This window comes from Poecilia mexicana, unplaced genomic scaffold, assembly GCF_051168715.1.
Source record: "Poecilia mexicana isolate PSO_F unplaced genomic scaffold, ASM5116871v1 scaffold_2, whole genome shotgun sequence".
Lineage (NCBI taxonomy): Eukaryota > Metazoa > Chordata > Actinopteri > Cyprinodontiformes > Poeciliidae > Poecilia > Poecilia mexicana.
In genome coordinates this window covers 14,950,737-14,968,230 of record NW_028263371.1, presented here as the reverse complement: position 1 = coordinate 14,968,230, position 17,494 = coordinate 14,950,737, and the positions used below count along the sequence as shown (strand labels likewise).

Genomic DNA, 17,494 nt, shown 5'->3' with positions numbered 1-17,494 from the left:
GTAAACACAGTTGTGTACAAAATATAAAAACTCCCCTCCTCTCCACAGATTAACTCAAACACACCCAGCTTAGATTATGCAGCAGAACTATGATTTGAGTTCTGAAGCGGCCTAGTCAAAGTCTAAACTTAAAACCCAACTGAGCTGCTGTTATAACCTTTGACTGTTCACACTTGAAATTAATTAAAGCAATTCTGCAAAGAACTGTCTGCATGTCTCCATGGAAACGATATGATTTCAGCTTTGTGGGAGGAAGTGAAACAAACGATCAGTGTTCCTGAGCCACCAACCTCAATGTGTGACATCATTCTGACCAGATTCAATTTAGACTCATCACCTTATTTAGCATTTAGCACATATTAACTGCAGACATTAAATGAGTCACTAGTTCCTGATTTGACACAAGATCGGCAGCTTTCTCAACTTTTTTTTTAATTTTTATAACTGTTTAGAATATGAGGCCGTTCTGACATCATTTCAGGAAGCGAGTTCTGAGATAAGTTTAAAGAGTTGGCAATAAAATCAATTCAGGAGACAAAAAGCAGATTTTTTTCCCTTTTTTTACTTTTGTAGGAAGAGAGAAAACACAGGGAGAGATGGTGAGATGCGAGTCAAAAGACTTCACGTCGGATTAAAAAATATATATATTTACACTATTTACTCTGAGCACAGTGAGGAGCTGCTGATTTCACTGTGGCTGTTTAACAGGAAGCTGCTGTTCTCCCAGCATCTCAAGGTGGCGCTGCGTCTCTGTGCGGCTCTTCATTTGGCCGGTTTGGCTTCGGGGGGGTTCTCCCCGGTGTCCAGGGTCTTCAGGAGGCGGAAGAGGCCGGCGGCCTCACGGATGCGGCTGAACTCGATGCAGAAGGCCTGGACCTCGATGAACAGGTCCTGGACGTTGATGATCTTGTTTCGGATCAGCGACTGGAGGAAGACGCAGACCAATCGGACCAGCCGATTCTGGAACAGACAAACCATAGATGAGGAAAAACTGGCACACAGTGACCGAGGCCCTGTCCACATGTAGCCAAGGCTTTTTTAAAAACTCATCTCTTTGCCACATCACTTTTAAAAATAATTACATCATACATGCATGATTGATTTCAGAAAAAAATTTCATCCAGGTGAACCTGAACAGATCCGTCTGTCAACATTGTTTTACGGAAAGCCAAAAGGCCTAAAAGTGTCATATGTTTTCCCAGATGTCCATCTACATGAGGACTAGGCCTCAGACGTATTCACACTTTGACAGCATTTCCACTTTATGTCACATTACAACCAAAAATGTCAACATGTTAAAAAGACTCAGCATAATTCTACTGGAGTGCATCAGTCTCCACAACTAAAGCTAACACCCTCCGTTGGGCTACATGCTACTGCTGTGCTTTGACCAGGACGACTGCTAACAGGCATTTTCTACCTGAACATATAATTTATGATGATCAACACACCTGCATGTACTTGTCCTTGATTTGCTCACATGTGGAGATGCAGTTGGAGATGTAGAGGTGGATAAACTCTGGAGGCAGGTCCACGGCTGTGGTCAGTCTGATGGAGGGAGGAGGAAGAACAATCAACCCCAAATAATAAACAACCGTTTCTTACTGCAAAGTGTCGATGTTTTCACACACCAGGAAACAAATCTGTTGAATCAATCATCAAAAGTTCAAAGGGTTTCTACAGGTTTCTCCAACTCAAATTTGAGGCTCTAAGAAATTTTAAGACCATTATGAATGAAACAGCAGAAATGTACACAACAAAAATCACATATTTTAGTGTCAAGCTCTTTTTGTACAGAGTACTTGTAGCATCATATGGGTTTGAGACCATATGATGCTCCGTCCAGCCAACTGGTGATAAAGTTACACGCTACCCATGATAGATGAAAAAAGCTAGCTAGTTAGCAAGGGTATGTTAGCAGCTAGTTAGCGGTAGCCTGAAACAAATCAGAGAACGGAATGAAGATTTCTGAGTGCATCTCACACTTTTGCCTGACGGAAAAATCCTGTCAGAAAGATAAACTACATGGAGTAAGAGATTAAACAGTCCTGCCACGACAACATTTAAGACGTGTGATTAACATATTCAAGGTCAAATTACATATTTTTAATTCAATTTAAGACATTTTAAGGGCTTAATTTTAGATGCATGAATTGAAGGCTTATAAAGACTTGAAGAATGGACGAACATCATGGAACGGATGTCTCACTAAAGGATTTTTTTAAACTCATTGCAGATTTCCTTCTTGTGATTTTTCCATAAATCCAGCTCAGCTCCAACAGAAAGTCAGCCTCCAGTCCAGCCCCACCTGTTGACCACCTCCATGGAGTGCAGCGACATGTCCATGTTGACCAGCACTGAGAAGTACTCAGTGATCTGGCTGCTCTGCATCAGCTTCAGCAGCATCTCAATGGCCACCAGCGGGTTGTTCTCCACCAGGTCGGGCAGCTTGGCCGGCGACAGGCCGATGTGGTACACCAGCTTGGGGTCCTTCTCCAGCTCGGCCAGCAGCTGCACACAGGACAAATGGCTGGCCAGGTTAGCGCCCGACTGAAAAGCTGCACTGACAAACCAAGCTGGTGAAGGTCCAGCTGGAAAACTTAAAAATGCCCACGTTTTTGTGGTCAGTGAACACACCATATTGATGATGATGAAAACTCTCATATCAGTAGCCGTGTTTCCATTACAAATGTTCACAAAACTTTTTACATGTTAAAAACATGAAAAAAACTATTTCACAATCGTGGTGTTTCGATTAAATCCTCCTGTCGTCTTTGTTGTTTCCTCCAGTAGTAACATCCAGCTGTTGATCACTGGTTCTATTTTTTATACCCATTTATCTTTCCAGTGTTTCAGGAACCACAGATCATTCATAAAACTTCTTCAGAAATCTGGACAGTGGTTGCTGACATTAGCATTGGGGTCGTCTGTGCTAGCCGGTACATTAGCATTGAGATGCTAGTTTAGGCGTGAATAACTTTGCTGATAGGCAAAGCTATACTTTAGCACAACAATAGTCTTTTCCACATTCCAGCAGTTTGTTTTTTGAAACAGAAATGAATCCCCAGTGGGCCATTAGAAGCAGACTGGTCATCTGTTGTTATTGTTTGCTGATGTCACTTGTGCGACAGATTTACGGATGTACCAGAAACATGACTAGAAAGGTTCTGCCTCTGAACGTTTGTATGTAAAATAAATAAATTTAATTAATTGCATTAAAACTTTTAACATTTTAAAATCTATCCAATGAATTAATCAAAATGAATGTGTTAAAGTCCTGGCCCTAAAAAAAAAAACAAAAAAAAAAGAAAAACAACAAAAACGGATGCTGTGATACTTTGTGTCTGAGCTAAATGAGTCTGTCCAGCTCACGGTGACCCACCTGGGACTGCTGCTGGGCGGACAGTGGGCTCTTAAAGGCCTTGGACATGATGCGTTTGATCTCCAGGCCTGTGCTGTTCTTCACACACATGGAGCGGTCCCACTGGATGCTGTGGTCCGGCTCGGTGGGGTTCAGCCACGCTAGCTCGTCCTCACACACGTGGAGAGGCGGCGGGGGCCGGATGAACTCCGGCCTGAAGTGACCTGAGCCCAGAATGACCCGGTTACCGTTTGTGACCCTGTGCTGTTTACAAAGCAGAACATGGAATAAAAAGCAAACCCTTACTCTCCAGCGGCGGGCGTGGCCCCGTGACCAGAGACTCTATGATCTGATTGGCTACGGAGCTGTCGAATCCTGAGTTGGAGGAGTCTGGGTCCGGGTCGTTCAGGATGCTGGGGAAGCTGGCTTTGCTCTGAGTGGGCAGCTCTGACTGACGCTCTGCAACGCAAAGACACACACACTGGATCTCAATTCATGAACTTACCTCTAACACACGGATTCAACTCAACGTTTACGACAAGAAACTAAAAAAGACGTGGCGTCCACTGACCTGCTAAAGCCAGCTGCAGCCCACTGATGTCAATGGACTGGGGCATGTTGGTGATGTCCATGCAGGACACCTGTCTGGGCGTCTTCTTGAACAGATCTCTGGGCGGCGCCAGCATCAGCTGGGACAGGAAGAACTTCTCTGGCTGGGTGATGGGCGGCAGGAAACCTGGACACACAAAACGGACACAAGGCGTTCAGTTAAAGACCTGAATGGACGACAGATAAAACCCAATTCTGACTGTATGAGCCGTTTGAAGAGGAAAGCATGGATGCTACAAAATTATAAAAATATAAAATGGGCTTTCAAATACAGAAATGCCATTTTGCGTCTCTCTCATACACACACAAAATAATTCAGAAGAGCACATTTTTTGTCAAGAAGAAAAAAGGTTCCCGAGCACCACCTAGTGTCTATATGTGCACATCCCCAGGTAAAAATTATTAGAAAGGATTAAGATATTAAATTATTTTCACAAACAGTTTTTCTTCAGTATCCCGTAGAAATAATGCTGTTTGAAAGCATCATTATCTAGCTGTTATTTGTGAGACCTTAGTTACAATGCTTTGGATTTATCCTCAGACCGACATAATGGATCAGATTTTTCGCAGTCTCTGATTTAAAACCATACTATTCTGCGTAAACCACCATGATAGAGTATTAGGACCACAGTAAGAAAAAGTAAAACTTGCGAGAATTATTATTTTTTACATTTATTTTCCCTTTGGGATCACTAAAGTTTTTCTTAATAAAGTCGTAATATTACGAGAATAAACTTGTATTTAGGCCTGTTGCAATAAGCCATAGGTCAATTAATTGCATGATAAATTACAACAAGCTCAATAATCTCCACTTGCATGACTTATTGTTTTTCTCTTTCCCCCAAAAACTGGATGACAAAAGTTTCCAGTTTGCTGCTTTGGTCTCAAAGAACCATTTTGAAGGAAAATTTTGTTTACAGAGACTTTAACAATTAATTTTATTTGTCTTTTTATTTATTTACTTTGGACATTTTAAATGTTTTCCAGTTCTAGTGGTAAATGTTCGTTAGAATTTAAGATTTATTGATCTTTGAGAATGGATTATTATTGCATTGCATTATGCCATTACCATATATAACATGAAAAATAGTCTCAAAACAACAATATTACCGTTTATCACAATTCTGGGACAATTTATCGTCCAGTAACATTTGTTATCGCGACAGGCCAGTGGAAATTATGCGAGCATAAAGCAGTAATAAGAGAATGAAGTCATAATTTATAGAGAATAATGTAGGAATATTACCACAATAAAGTTATGATATTATGAGTTTATTCTAGTATTATTTCGACTCTATTAAGGTGTGACTTAATTCTCGTAACTTAGACTTTATTCTTGTCATTTATTTGTTTCATTTCCTTAGATTCAAAGTCCCTCTTGAGTAAAAATGAATCGCGCCGGGAGTCCTACCTGACAGCACCTTCTCCTGCTGCTCCTCTCCCGGCGCGGGGTTCAGCAGGTGGGCGAACACAGCCGCGAACGGGTTGGCAGCCAGCGGCTCGGTCCTGTACATCTCCCAGAGCAGGTAGAGGGCGGTGAGCCGCTGCGGGGAGCTTGGTAGCAGGTCGGGCTGCTGGAGTAGCATGACCAACACCGAGCCTACCCTGAAGTGCTCTGCCTTCCCGAAGTAATGGTGGAAGTGAGTTGAGAGGTTCTCGAAGGTGTTGGAGCAAGCCTCCTCCGAGATGATGCTCAGCAGGTTGGACAGTTCCTTCGGAGCGAGAGTCATTATGGTGGTCTGCTAACCCGGTTTTGTTCTGCTTTAGCGTTAGCTCCTTTTTCAAAAAAGAAAAAAAAAAAAAAAAAAAACTAAACGACGTATTCCTAAATGAATAAAGATACAATAGTATCTCGGTCGAGAAACGTTAATTCATGTTTGAGTGCGTCCAGAAAACACCATAATAAAAATATTGACTCGGCATTAGCATCCTGAGCTCTGCTAGCAATAGCTTACCATAGTTTACATGGTAATGCTAACTAAAAACAGACAGAGAGGTCAATCAAAAACTTAACATTCCGACCCAAAAAAACCACTATGAACGACTCTGTGACTACAACTTGTCGTATAAAACCAATAATGCCTCACTGAATCGGACATGTGAGTCAAAAAAGCGTCTGACGGCCTTAAAATTTGGTTCCTGGAGAACCTAGCCGTTTAAATTTGAGATAGGACACTTCCGTCGAGTTGCATCATGGGACATGTAGTTTCATTATAAGGAGTTTCACTTATTTTCAAATGAAAATTAGGTTGTAAGTACCATTTTCATCAGGCGCATTAGGTGAAGAAATACAAATAGTTATGGTTTATAAAAACTATTCAATTTAAACCACCAATAAGAAGGCGGGAACCCCAGATTCATCTCGCTTTGTTTGGTAATGTCAGTTTACCCAGCGGCCCTTGCGACGCAATTTCCTCTTTTTGCCCTGTCAAAATAAGATCTGTAAAACTAGAAGATGAGTTAACTTAAAGATACTATCCCGTGGTGTACGTTTTGACACTAACAAATATACATTGATAAAAAAAATTTTGTGGAGTTCCACATTAGGACTTTACAAATAAAAATAAAAATAAAAATTACACATCAGAAGCTTGATTTGTTGCGAGTGCCGCGCGGCTCGGCAATGGCTTCACCTGAAATGGAAACAGGGATACAGAGATGAAAGTTGTTGCCAAGTTCTTCCTGTGATGCTCGAAACCTGAAAGCTCGCAGCTATTTTCTGGACTGACTGATTCCATAGCCACACACAGTCAGACTGTAGTTATTATACACATCCCTGGCTTCGAAAGCCCAGGCGCCGCTGATCTCACGGAGCGCTCATGAGCGAGATGAAAAAGAAAATCTGTTCTGTTTTTTTTTTTCATGGACTTGCGAGTGGCAAAAAAAAAAAAAAAGGAAAAGCCACGTTTGCAATGCAGTAGGATTGGATGTTGTGAGTCAGAGGCAGAAGAAAGGCATGCAGCTACAAAATAAACTGATCAGGGTTCAAGAAGTTGCAGTATTTCCTGCGTCCAGGCGTCCAAAGTGGTACTTCCTGGACGCCCAGGAAGTACCACTTTGTTAAAGTACCTTTTATTCTGTTTTGGCGTCTAAATCCAAACCTACAATCAATTATAGTGAACCAGATCAATTTAAAACTCAACTCAACCTTTGGATCCTCAACTTATGGAGTGAAGCACTATCCAAGCTAGCGTGTGCTAACCGACAACACGCTGCTAGAAGGTGGTCTAGCAGCTAACTTCCCTAAATAACCGAAACTTGAGCAATTTTCTGTAATAGAATAAACATAATATAAGTGTAGTCCTCTGTAGAAGCCATTTGGATAAAAAAAAAGAAAAAAGAAAAGGTGATTATTTACAACAAAATGGCAAATAAATCAGAAAAAGTGACCAAGACCCATTGCTCTTTAGGTGACAAACTAAACCTGACGAGTTTACTGATACTGAGTGGATCCTGACTGTATCAGCAGAAATAAATAATAGTTTATTTTCTGACAGTAAATGTGTGAGAAAGAGACAAGAAAAGAGGAAGGATGTTAAAACATTTATTAGTAATTTCCTTTTGTTTTCTGTCTTACAAAACAGGAGTGTGCTCAGATTCCGTTTTGAAATCAGAAAGCTTGTCCGGAGAACACGTTGCACTAGGAAGATGCAGGAACACCACGGAAAACACGTAACAAAGAAACCCTCCAAAAAACAAAACAAGGAACAAAGACACGAAGCAAAAATATTTATATTTTTTCATCTCAGTTCAAATTTAGTCTTCTACAAAATGTGAGTGCACATCAAAAAAAAAAAAAAAAAATCTCCTCAAAAATGCTTCAAATCACAAAGAAATTGTGCTTAGTGTTGATACAAAAAATAACATACACAGGCTAAAATATGATTATTGAGATCCTGGGAAACATTTCAAAGATAAAACATGTTACTTTGGAACATCCGATTTGTTGAAGGAGTCTGTAACGTTTCACAGCTAATTTCTCCGTCGGCATTTTCTTTAAAGGGATGCTGCAGGAAAAGCACAGTTGCCAAGATAAGCTCTCCTTCTGACACTGTGATGTCACAATGTGCACAGATTCTCATAGATATTTAAAGTAATCTTTTCTAGTTTCCCTTTAAAATGCCTCTTGAAACACTTCACAGGGATACATTGTTTTTAAAAAGGTCCATCTTCACAAGTTTGGTTCTGATCCACACACAGACACCTGCATTCACGTCACACACAAACGTACATTTGGCACAAAATATCCGCCTCCATCTTTGATACGCTGCAAAGTCCAAACCCTCCGCAGTGCTGTTAAAGGGCCGGCACGGAAACAAAACACACAACAACAGAACGCTTCAGATGAAGAACCAGACAATAAAACAAGGCGGTAAAACAGCTTTAAAAAAAACCCACTACAAAGACAGATATTATGAAATAAAATAGTAAATACATGTGTCAGTTATATATATGTATATATATATCAGGCATGCAGACAGTCACGCTGTAAACTTTAAAACTGGCGACAGGTTCAGAATCTCCACCTGGCAAACTGTTTGGGTTCACTTCACAACCACAAAGACGGGGGCGGCTCAGAGTCTGAAACATGGCCATCCATCACCAAAGGTTTCTGATTTGCTGTTAGCCTGACAGCGGATTGCAATCTGGGCTCACATGTTTTGATTTATTGCAATAAGAAAAACTAAAACGGTTGCTTTCTCCATGTGCAGTGTGTAAAGGTAAAGGGAGGTTCCCCACTTTGAGTATTTTATTGTTTTAGTGCTTTTCTGCTTTGTAGTGTGTGAGGGAACCTTATTGTAAGAAGTGCTGGAAGTGTTTGCTTATTTGAAGTGTGTGTTGTCATTATTACACAGAGGACTAGTCCAACAGGGCGTCCTACAACAAAAAGAGAAATGAGTTGTTTTCTGTGATTTTATCTATTGGATGGTCTATGATAGTATTAGGGCTGTTGTATGTAGAAAAAGGGAGGAGTAGATTCCTGTCAAAAAACTCAGACATTTTGAGCTTAATCTCAGAGAATGTTTCTCTGAGTTTCAAAACTCAAACATTTTTGACTTTTTGGAAATTTTCTGGGCATCAAAAGTAGAAATTTTTCAACGTTTGAAACTCAAAAATTTCCTAGTTTTTTTCTAGAATTTCTTTTAAATGAATCAAATTTTTAGATTTTTTTTAAAGCTGATTTTCGACGTTTTCAAACTCAGAAATTTAAAAAGTTTTAGTAGAAAATTTCTGAGATTAATCTCAAATGTCAGATTTTTTTTTGGCCAAATGCACTGTTTTCTATCCATCTTGGCCCTAAAACACCGTCATAACGGTCAGTACTGTAAACCAGCGTTTTTAAAGTGTGTCCCGCCAGGGGGCGCTAAGAGAGCCTCAGAAAGTTGGAGGGAAGATGAGGAAGAAAAAAATGGAATCCCATAATTTTTAAATGAGGTCCTCTTTATAAGATCTAATGTGTTTTTCAATCATTATTTAAAATATAAGTTAAAATAACCTTAGTCAGTGGAAATTGAAAAAAAAAGGAATCATTTTGTCACTGATTCAGCTGGTAAAATCTTCCTGATTTCAATAATCACAAGTCAAAAAAAACCCCATAAAAATAGTAATTAAATATATTTTCCTTTGGCACTTACTCTCCTCATGGCAAAATGCAAAAAAAATAAAATAAAAAAACAAAAATAAAAAAAAACATATGGTAAAGTTACATTAGAAAGTTAATACTGAGGAAACATAAATCTGACACAAACTAAACAGATCCTCACACACCTTCAAAAAGTCCAGCAAACAGCTCTGCTGTTTCAGCCTCATCAGACTAAAGAGTTAAGAACTCAATGACCGAACAGGTGCAAACTTTTACTTTTAGACCTAAATAGAAAAGGAAAAGTGCAGCAGGGTAAGTCGATCACACTTCACAATTACACGTTACGTTTTGTTTGTCTATGAAGTAAAATCTAAACAAAAAGACAATGAGGATTGTGGTTGAAACGAGACAAAATGTGAAAAAGTTCATGAATAATTTTGCAAGGCACAGTATGCAACTTTTGGAAAGGCCAACAAGATTTTTTTTGCCATTTGTATCTATTCCTCTAATTCCACACTGATTTATAACCAATATAACGGGGAAACGTTGAATAAAAAGTAGAGTTTTCTCAGGAGTACTTCCACACTGCCTTCTCGCTATCTTTTGTTACCATGCTTGTATTTGCAGAAGGAACTTTCTGGAAACATTCTGGTGGCGTCCGTGCGCCCAAAACGCTTCTTTCTACACTTACACCGAATGAAGAAACAGCATTCTGATGAATGGATTTACTCACAGCTAAAACATGTTGTGTATAAGCAAATTATTAATTTATTAGTAAAACATGACCAGCAAATCACCTGAAATTCACCCGAGATAAATGGAGCGCACAGAATCATTTTGGACATAATCTGGGAGATTAAAACACTTTATAAACAAGCCAACAAAAACCCAGTCCAATAAATAATCAGAATATCCAACTGAATTGAATAGTTTGAACCCAAAGGAGGAACATATAAAAAGCAGACCAAAGTTCACCTTCACTGCTCGAAGCAGGTGAGCCGCAGATTAAATGATCTCCACCTGTGAGCGAGACTCAGGCGGTCTCAGTCGGCGTAGTGCATGATGGACTCTACGTAGTTTCCTGGGAAGAGGCCGGTGGTGGCGTTCATCACCCCTTCGAACCATCCGTCCTCGTTCTTTTTGACAACATAAATGATCGCTCCTTCCTGAAAGGAAAGCTCGTCCTCCTTGTCTGCGGTGTAATCATACACAGCCACCACTGGAGGGCGACACAAAAAAAAAAACGTCAAGTAAATAGGTTTTGTACTGTCGCAGTAGCTGCGTTTCTGTTACAAATCTGTGGGAAACTTTGTCGACATTCCGCTCATGTTGGAAAAGAAACGCAATCACGCAATTGTGGTGTTTCTATTAAATAAGAAACGCAAATAAAATCCCACTTGGATAAGCTTGTTCACATTTTAAGTCATTACCAAAACATGCCGTGCCGTCAGCCTCCTATCACTTCCTGTTGACGTCATTTTCACCAGTCATAACATGACTGGTGAAATGTGATGTTTTGCATCACATAAGTCACGTGACGAGAACTTTGTATTGAAAAACTATCTTTTTTTTTTTATTTCCATGTTTCCACTAAGCCAATTTCTTTTTATAATTCCATTTTGCGCAGTTATATGATCAATGGAAATGCAGCTACTGTCGGTAAAAAAAAAAAAAGCTACTTGTGTTCAATCCACTTTGTTGAAAATAATTCTATAGAAGAATAAAAAGATGGTGATGATGGTAAAAGTATAACTCTGCTGTAAAATGGGATTTATGGCTAATGTGACAAAGTAGTCCCAACAGGAATGAAATCCCAAACCTGAGTGTGTTTCTGTGACGTACCTTTCTCCATGTAGCTCCTGGGGGCCCACGGCGGGTCCTCTTCAGCGTACGGATCGCTGTACTCCACTACTTTAGAGTCTTCCTCACCGTGTCCGTCTTCTGAAGGTTTTGGGGTGGACGGAGTCTCATCGGGCCCCGAAGGCGTGTCTGCTGACGGTTGAGGAGGAGGAGGAGCATCTGTAACTGTTGGTGAAGCGATGTTTTACAGAATAAACGAATAACCATCAGCATTAGTGAACAAACACAAGCCGGTTCATGTCGGTTCATTTGTGAAACAACCAAAACTCAACAGTTTTAGACTCACTGGATTCTTGAACTCGAGCAACGAAACCCATCAGAGGCAGCTGAGGGGTGAACTGCAGGAGCGATGGGGGCGGAGGGGAGGCTGCAAACACATCAGGAGTCACTTAGGACTTCAGACTACCAGTGTGAAACTGATGAGAGGATTTAGTCATTTCAAATCCAGTATGCAGTTGGAAATAAAACAAAAATGCCCATTTGAAATTATAATTCTGACTGGCAAAAGTTAGTATCGCAGAAACCATCCCCAAGTTCAGAATCCAATATGGCTACTGCGCACATGAAAACTGGTTGTATATATACACAGTATTTAATACAACTCCTCACAGGTTTTACTCTTGAAAATGTCCCTTTAGTATTTGAAAAGCTAAACTAGTAAAAAACACCAAAACACAGAACCTGCTGCTTTTCTAACGTCCAACTAGAAAACTCTCGACTCTGGAGTGATGTCATTCCCAAATCTGAGCTCCGACTTTATCAGTAAATCAAATTTACCACGAAGCTAAAACCAGAAATTTCTCATTGACTTTTGTGTTTATATTGTTGAAATCAGAAGTTTACATACACCTTTCTAACTGACCCAAAGCAAGAGAAGTTTGGTCTGGTTTAACCTCAGACAGTGAGATAAAGGTGTGTGTGTCTTTTTAGTAGCTGTATGTAAACTTCTGGTTTCACCTGTAATTGCGTAAAGTGGTCTAAAAAATTAGACTTTTGCTTTATCAGGACTTAATTTATACAGAATCAGTGTTTATAAACTGCCAAAATGAGGGTTCAAAGACATCCTTCTGTCACATTTTCAGCGATAAGTAAACTCGAGTGTTGCCTCCAGTGAAAGGCTGACCTGGGCTCTGGGTGTAGTAGGGTCCTCCGTTGACGTGGTTGGCAATCGGCTGACCAGTCACAGAAGGGGGTCGGCGGTATGGAAGTGACCCCCCCACCTGTGGGGTCTGTTGTCGAGGCTGGGGCCGGTTCATGCTGTAGAACTGGGGGACGAAGGGGCCTGACGTAGCAGAGAGGAACTCTGTTACAAATCTTTAGAAAAGTTGAGGGAAACTTTCATTTCATACTTATTTAAAGGAAGCTGGAGTGGATTAAACAAGCTTTGTCTCCCTCTTCTGGTAGTGAGAGCAACTACACACAGTTCTTATTCAAAGATGTGTAGGAAACTTATGAGGGGGAAAAAGGCAACAAAAGGGTCACATTTTATCTGCTGTCTCTCTTAATGACAATGGATGTGAAGAGCCAGAGAACAAACTAAGGGTGCATTAGTCCACTTTAATCAAACTCTAGTTTGTTTGTCTAGAAAGTCCGGTTTGTCTGGGAAGGTGTGAACTAATTAAACTCTAATGAGGACCAAAAAATACTTTGTCTCGGTTCGGTTGAAGTGAACTCTGGTACGGTTCAAATGCCAAGCAAACCGGAGACTGCTCCAAGAGCAAGAAGTGGTCTAAAAAGCAGGGCATTCTGGGTAAATAAAACCAAAACAAAGGCGTGAGTCTAGCACTAGCAGGAGAAATAGTTTGTGGTCTTTTACCAATGAGAAAAGAGACCACTCTATTTTTGTCAACATTTTACAAAGAAGGAAGTTGCACTCCACTAGTGTTGTGTCCTTCAGTGGTTCTCGGTGCAGCGCCCCCACAGGTGGGGAGGGGAACAGGCTTTTTCAAAGGGTTTAGTTCGTTCGACATCTGAAAATCCAATAAATGTTGCATTTTTGGTGTTGAAATGAACCGAGTCTACCGGACTATCAGGTATGAAAACACCCTTTAAAAGACTTGGGTTTGGGCCACTGAAGTGTTCTGGGACACACTCACCTTCAGCAGGTGATGAAGAGGAGGAGAGTGAAGGAGGAGGAGGAGGAGCAGGAAGAGGAAGAGAAGACAGCTGGGACTGGCCTTCAGAGGTGCTGGGAGAAGGGTTAGAAGGCGGGGAGGTGTTGGTGTTCAGTACGTTTGTTTGGGAGCTTGTGTGAGGAGACGAGTCGGCTTGGTGTGCGGGTGAGTTTGGTGGTAGGGGCGCGTTAGGCTGGGTTAAGGTGGTGGTGGAGGAGGAAGAGGAGAAAGAGGAAGGAGTTGGCGAGGGAGAAGGGGAGGAGTTTGGAGCTGTGGAGGAAGAGCTGGACGGTCCAGCAGTCGGGGAGACTTGGGGAAGAGGAGAAGGAAGAGAAAGAGGAGCCAGTTAGGAAAGAAGGTTAAAGAAGGGAGTGATGGAAGAATAAAGACTGGGTTTCTATAGGTTTCACCAACTCAAATTTAAGACCTTTTAATACCATTAGGAATGAAATTTAAGAGCTGCATCTCCACCAGTTGGCTGGACAAACTTTGTCCAGCCAACTGGTGATACATTAGCAGGAATCCATGATAGATGCAAAGAAGCTAGCTAGCTAGCAAGTAAGGGTATGTTAGAAGTGATTTAGTATTAGAACACAATGATATCTGAGAGTGACTCAGACAGATCTTATGCATAGATACTCCAACTACAGAACCTGTAGATTATTACACAGAGAAATCTGTTTGCTTGTCCTTAAGGATAAAGATGTAGGGGATGTAAACTGGGTCTGGGCAGAAGGGCAAAGATCATTTTTTATTATAGTTCTCCATGTAGCATTGAGCTGCCAGTGACCCTTAGGGGGCGGTAGAGCCCCTTGTCAACTGGTTTGATTCTTCTTCCAGGTAGGACAGAATTATAGAATTTCAATCTTTGATTATTTCTCCCATTGAAAGATTTACTCTTTTGGTTTGGTGTTAATTTACTGATTTTTCTTTTGAAGAAAATAAAAGCTAATTATTTTGGTGAAAAAATGATTGTTAAATTTACAATTCAAACAAGGAAGCACAACATAATAATACACTTCATAACAGATTTTTTGGGGTGAGGCAGCAAAAACTGTTCTGGGTAGAACATATAAACACTGTTGTTTTTTAATCTTAAATTCAAAATGCATACATGTATATATTTGTACAGTTTTACCTTAGTTGCTGCTTTGAGTATGTTATTCTTTCAGAAAATAGCCTTTTTCAAGTCTACTCCAGTAGACGATTAATCCATTACTAAATTAGTTGATGGTTATTTTATCAATCGTTTCATCACGATTAATCCGATTAATGGTTTCAGCCCAGTTCAGCTACACATCGTCCCATACAGCTGTGACATTAAGCAGGTGTCGTGTTACCTGGGAAGGTGGAGGGCGGCGACGGCGTTGGCACGGCGATGGGAACGCCCACACTGCCGCTGCCACTGTTCTCCCTGCTGCTGCTGCGACTGCTGCTGCTGGGGTGACTGCCTCCGCTGCTGCCACTGCGCACGCGCACACACACACACACACACACACACACGCACACGCACGCACACGCACACGCACACGCACACGCACACACACACACACACACACACACACACACACAAATGCACATGCAAACAGAGGAAGATCAGTGCTGTGGAGACGGGTGTGTTCCAGCTGCAGAACGGACAAAATACGTGAAACTAATCCACTAATTTGAACTGGAATCAAAATTTTTGCTTATTAAAAACTGCTAATCTTTTTAGCGATGTGAAGTTTCTCAAAAAAGGTTGCAGACAGGACATAAAGCAGTAAAAACTGCACGTCCTTAGACAGTCGGCATGGCGATGGAGGCAGGATGACAAACAGAAGCCTGTAGAGAGGAAGTCCAGCAGTAGCAGGTTCAGGTTCATGGCAGCAAAGAAGAAATGAAGCAACAAGCAGACAAGAACATGCAATCTGATTGGTTCAAAGCTGGAGGATGAAAGAATGTGTTGATCGTATGGGAAGAAGAGCTGACAACTATTTACATCTAATAAATATACAAAGGAAGAAAAATAACCAGAGAATCAGATAAAAATAACTTTTACACTAAGATGCACTTTGTAAAACGTGGCAAGTTTTATTTCTAGATGTTCTCAAACCTCTGCATTGCTCTATGTGGTGTCAACTCTTTACCAAACATATAATAAAATATCTAACAATTAACTGAGACGTAAAGTCATTTTAACACTAAAATACTTTATGTATTCCAAAGGGAAATGTCATAACTCACATCAAAGTATCTTGTTGTGAATTTCCAGTAGCAGTCAGTCTTGCAACAAATCTCAGGTGGCCTCTGACTAAAGACTTTTGTTTTATGTTGGAGGCGAAACTTTAAAATTGAATTTTCTGCTTCGTTTAAAATAACCATGTTAGAGCATCAGGACAAGCCCAGCAGCTAACGCTACCGTTCAAACAAATGAAAAACATTTCCATCTGAGTTTCAAATTCCAGAGGAAGTTTCTTTGAATTCTTTTAGCGTTGAACTTGGAAACAAATAAAAACCCCATCCTTCATCCGGACATGTCATTCTAAAGGATGACGATGTAAAAACACAACAAACAGAAAAAAACCAAGTCTTTGTGGTACTTGTTTCAACACAATCCACTGGCTTAAAATAAAGAAAACCCATAATAGTTCTCTCTACAAAAGTGCCAGAAATTTAATTATAGTTTTCCTTTTGACAACTGCTTCCAAAATCAAGGCACTTCTTTTCTGCTCTAACTATAAAGGACTAAACAAAATATGTTTCCTGCTAGAATTGAGGAAAACAATCAATGAGATTGAATAAATGCACAACTGAAGATGAATCCACAGAAACAAAGAAACTCAGTTAGTTGGATGTAAGCAGATGGTTAGCACAAGATGACATTTAAACACAAAAAACTTTGCATATAAAAAACCAGAAGCAAAAGAAGCAGAGAGAACAGCAGCAGGTTTTAGACAAGCCAAGAAGCAAGCCGTGGCACGGAGTGATGAAACCAAGCCGAAAGCAAAATCCTACAGGAAGACGGAGAAGTCATGAGCAAAGATGATGTGAACATTTACAGGAGTCTCCAGGCTTTCTGTAAAATGTCTTTGGGTCAGATTCTGTATCCTAAAAGTGGATGAATAATTAGCTTTTCTAGATCTGTCCACATGTTAGCGTTATTTGTTTCAACCACTTACAAACAGATTACGACTGCAGTGGCTGCAAAGTTTCTGATAAAATGTGTCCAGAAAAATGTGAATGTGTTAAACTCAAAATGTTTGCTCATGCTCAGTGAAAGCGCTAACTGGATAGCTCAGCTGTAAATGGAGGAACTGAGGCGTAAAAACGTGAAAGGTGCTAAGAAAGATGAATTAAAAGGCAACATTTAGTTTCAGGTGAAGCAGAAAGTTATCAAAATGTTTTATTCAACACATGCCAGTTTAGTTTGGGAATACTGCACCAGCTTACAGTGCATTGGAATTAGGGATGAACCGACTGCAGTTTTCTGGCCGATCGTCGATTACCGATCTTTAAAAAGTCTGACCTGCCGATTCCAATTAGGTCGACACCTATGTTTTTTATTTGAAATGTCACTAAATATAGCAACACAATTGCTGAGTTGGCAACAGTCGGGTGATCGTTAACAGAGGTGGATTTATCGGTCGTCTGATTTATCGGTCCAACCCTGATCGTAATAAATGAGCTGAATCAGTGATTATATTCAGTCCCCAAGAAACTGAATTACGGGTTTTCATTAGCAGAAAACTAAAATTATCAAAATTAACATAAATAATTGCTTGTAGTATTTCCTCTGTGCGTAATGTATATAAAATAAGCTGAATTTAAGAAATAAATGTACTTTTGAGGATATGCTCCAAAATACTGCAAGTCACTTTTTATGACTAAAATAAATTCTGCCTAAAATAAAAGCACAACCATCTCTAAATCTCTGCTTCCAAACTGAACGTCACTGTGTTGAACATCAGGAGTTTTGAGTTTGAAAGA

The 17,494-nt window shown here is 40.3% G+C and overlaps 2 protein-coding genes across 2 annotated transcripts in view; both read right to left on the bottom strand.

Moving 5' to 3' along the window:
- Positions 1-475: 475 nt before the first annotated feature.
- Positions 476-6,975, bottom strand: cnot11 (CCR4-NOT transcription complex, subunit 11). Its single transcript, XM_015002701.2, has 7 exons — positions 5,382-6,975; positions 3,933-4,097; positions 3,668-3,820; positions 3,383-3,585; positions 2,309-2,511; positions 1,452-1,548; positions 476-960 (listed from the first exon to the last, which is right to left on the bottom strand). The coding sequence occupies exons 1-7, from the start codon at positions 5,698-5,700 to the stop codon at positions 763-765; spliced, it is 1,338 nt and encodes a 445-aa protein (XP_014858187.1). The 5' UTR covers positions 5,701-6,975; the 3' UTR covers positions 476-762.
- A 525-nt stretch (positions 6,976-7,500) lies between these two features.
- The window catches only part of LOC106927248 (abl interactor 2-like), a 34,197-nt gene continuing 24,203 nt past the window's right edge, over positions 7,501-17,494 (bottom strand). The window contains exons 6-11 of the mRNA XM_088011715.1: positions 14,869-14,993; positions 13,511-13,837; positions 12,538-12,696; positions 11,696-11,781; positions 11,397-11,592; positions 7,501-10,773 (exon numbers count right to left, since the gene is read on the bottom strand). Coding sequence (XP_087867841.1) covers positions 10,598-10,773; positions 11,397-11,592; positions 11,696-11,781; positions 12,538-12,696; positions 13,511-13,837; positions 14,869-14,993 — 1,069 coding nt within the window. The 3' untranslated portion in view covers positions 7,501-10,597. The remainder of the gene's footprint in view (positions 10,774-11,396; positions 11,593-11,695; positions 11,782-12,537; positions 12,697-13,510; positions 13,838-14,868; positions 14,994-17,494) is intronic.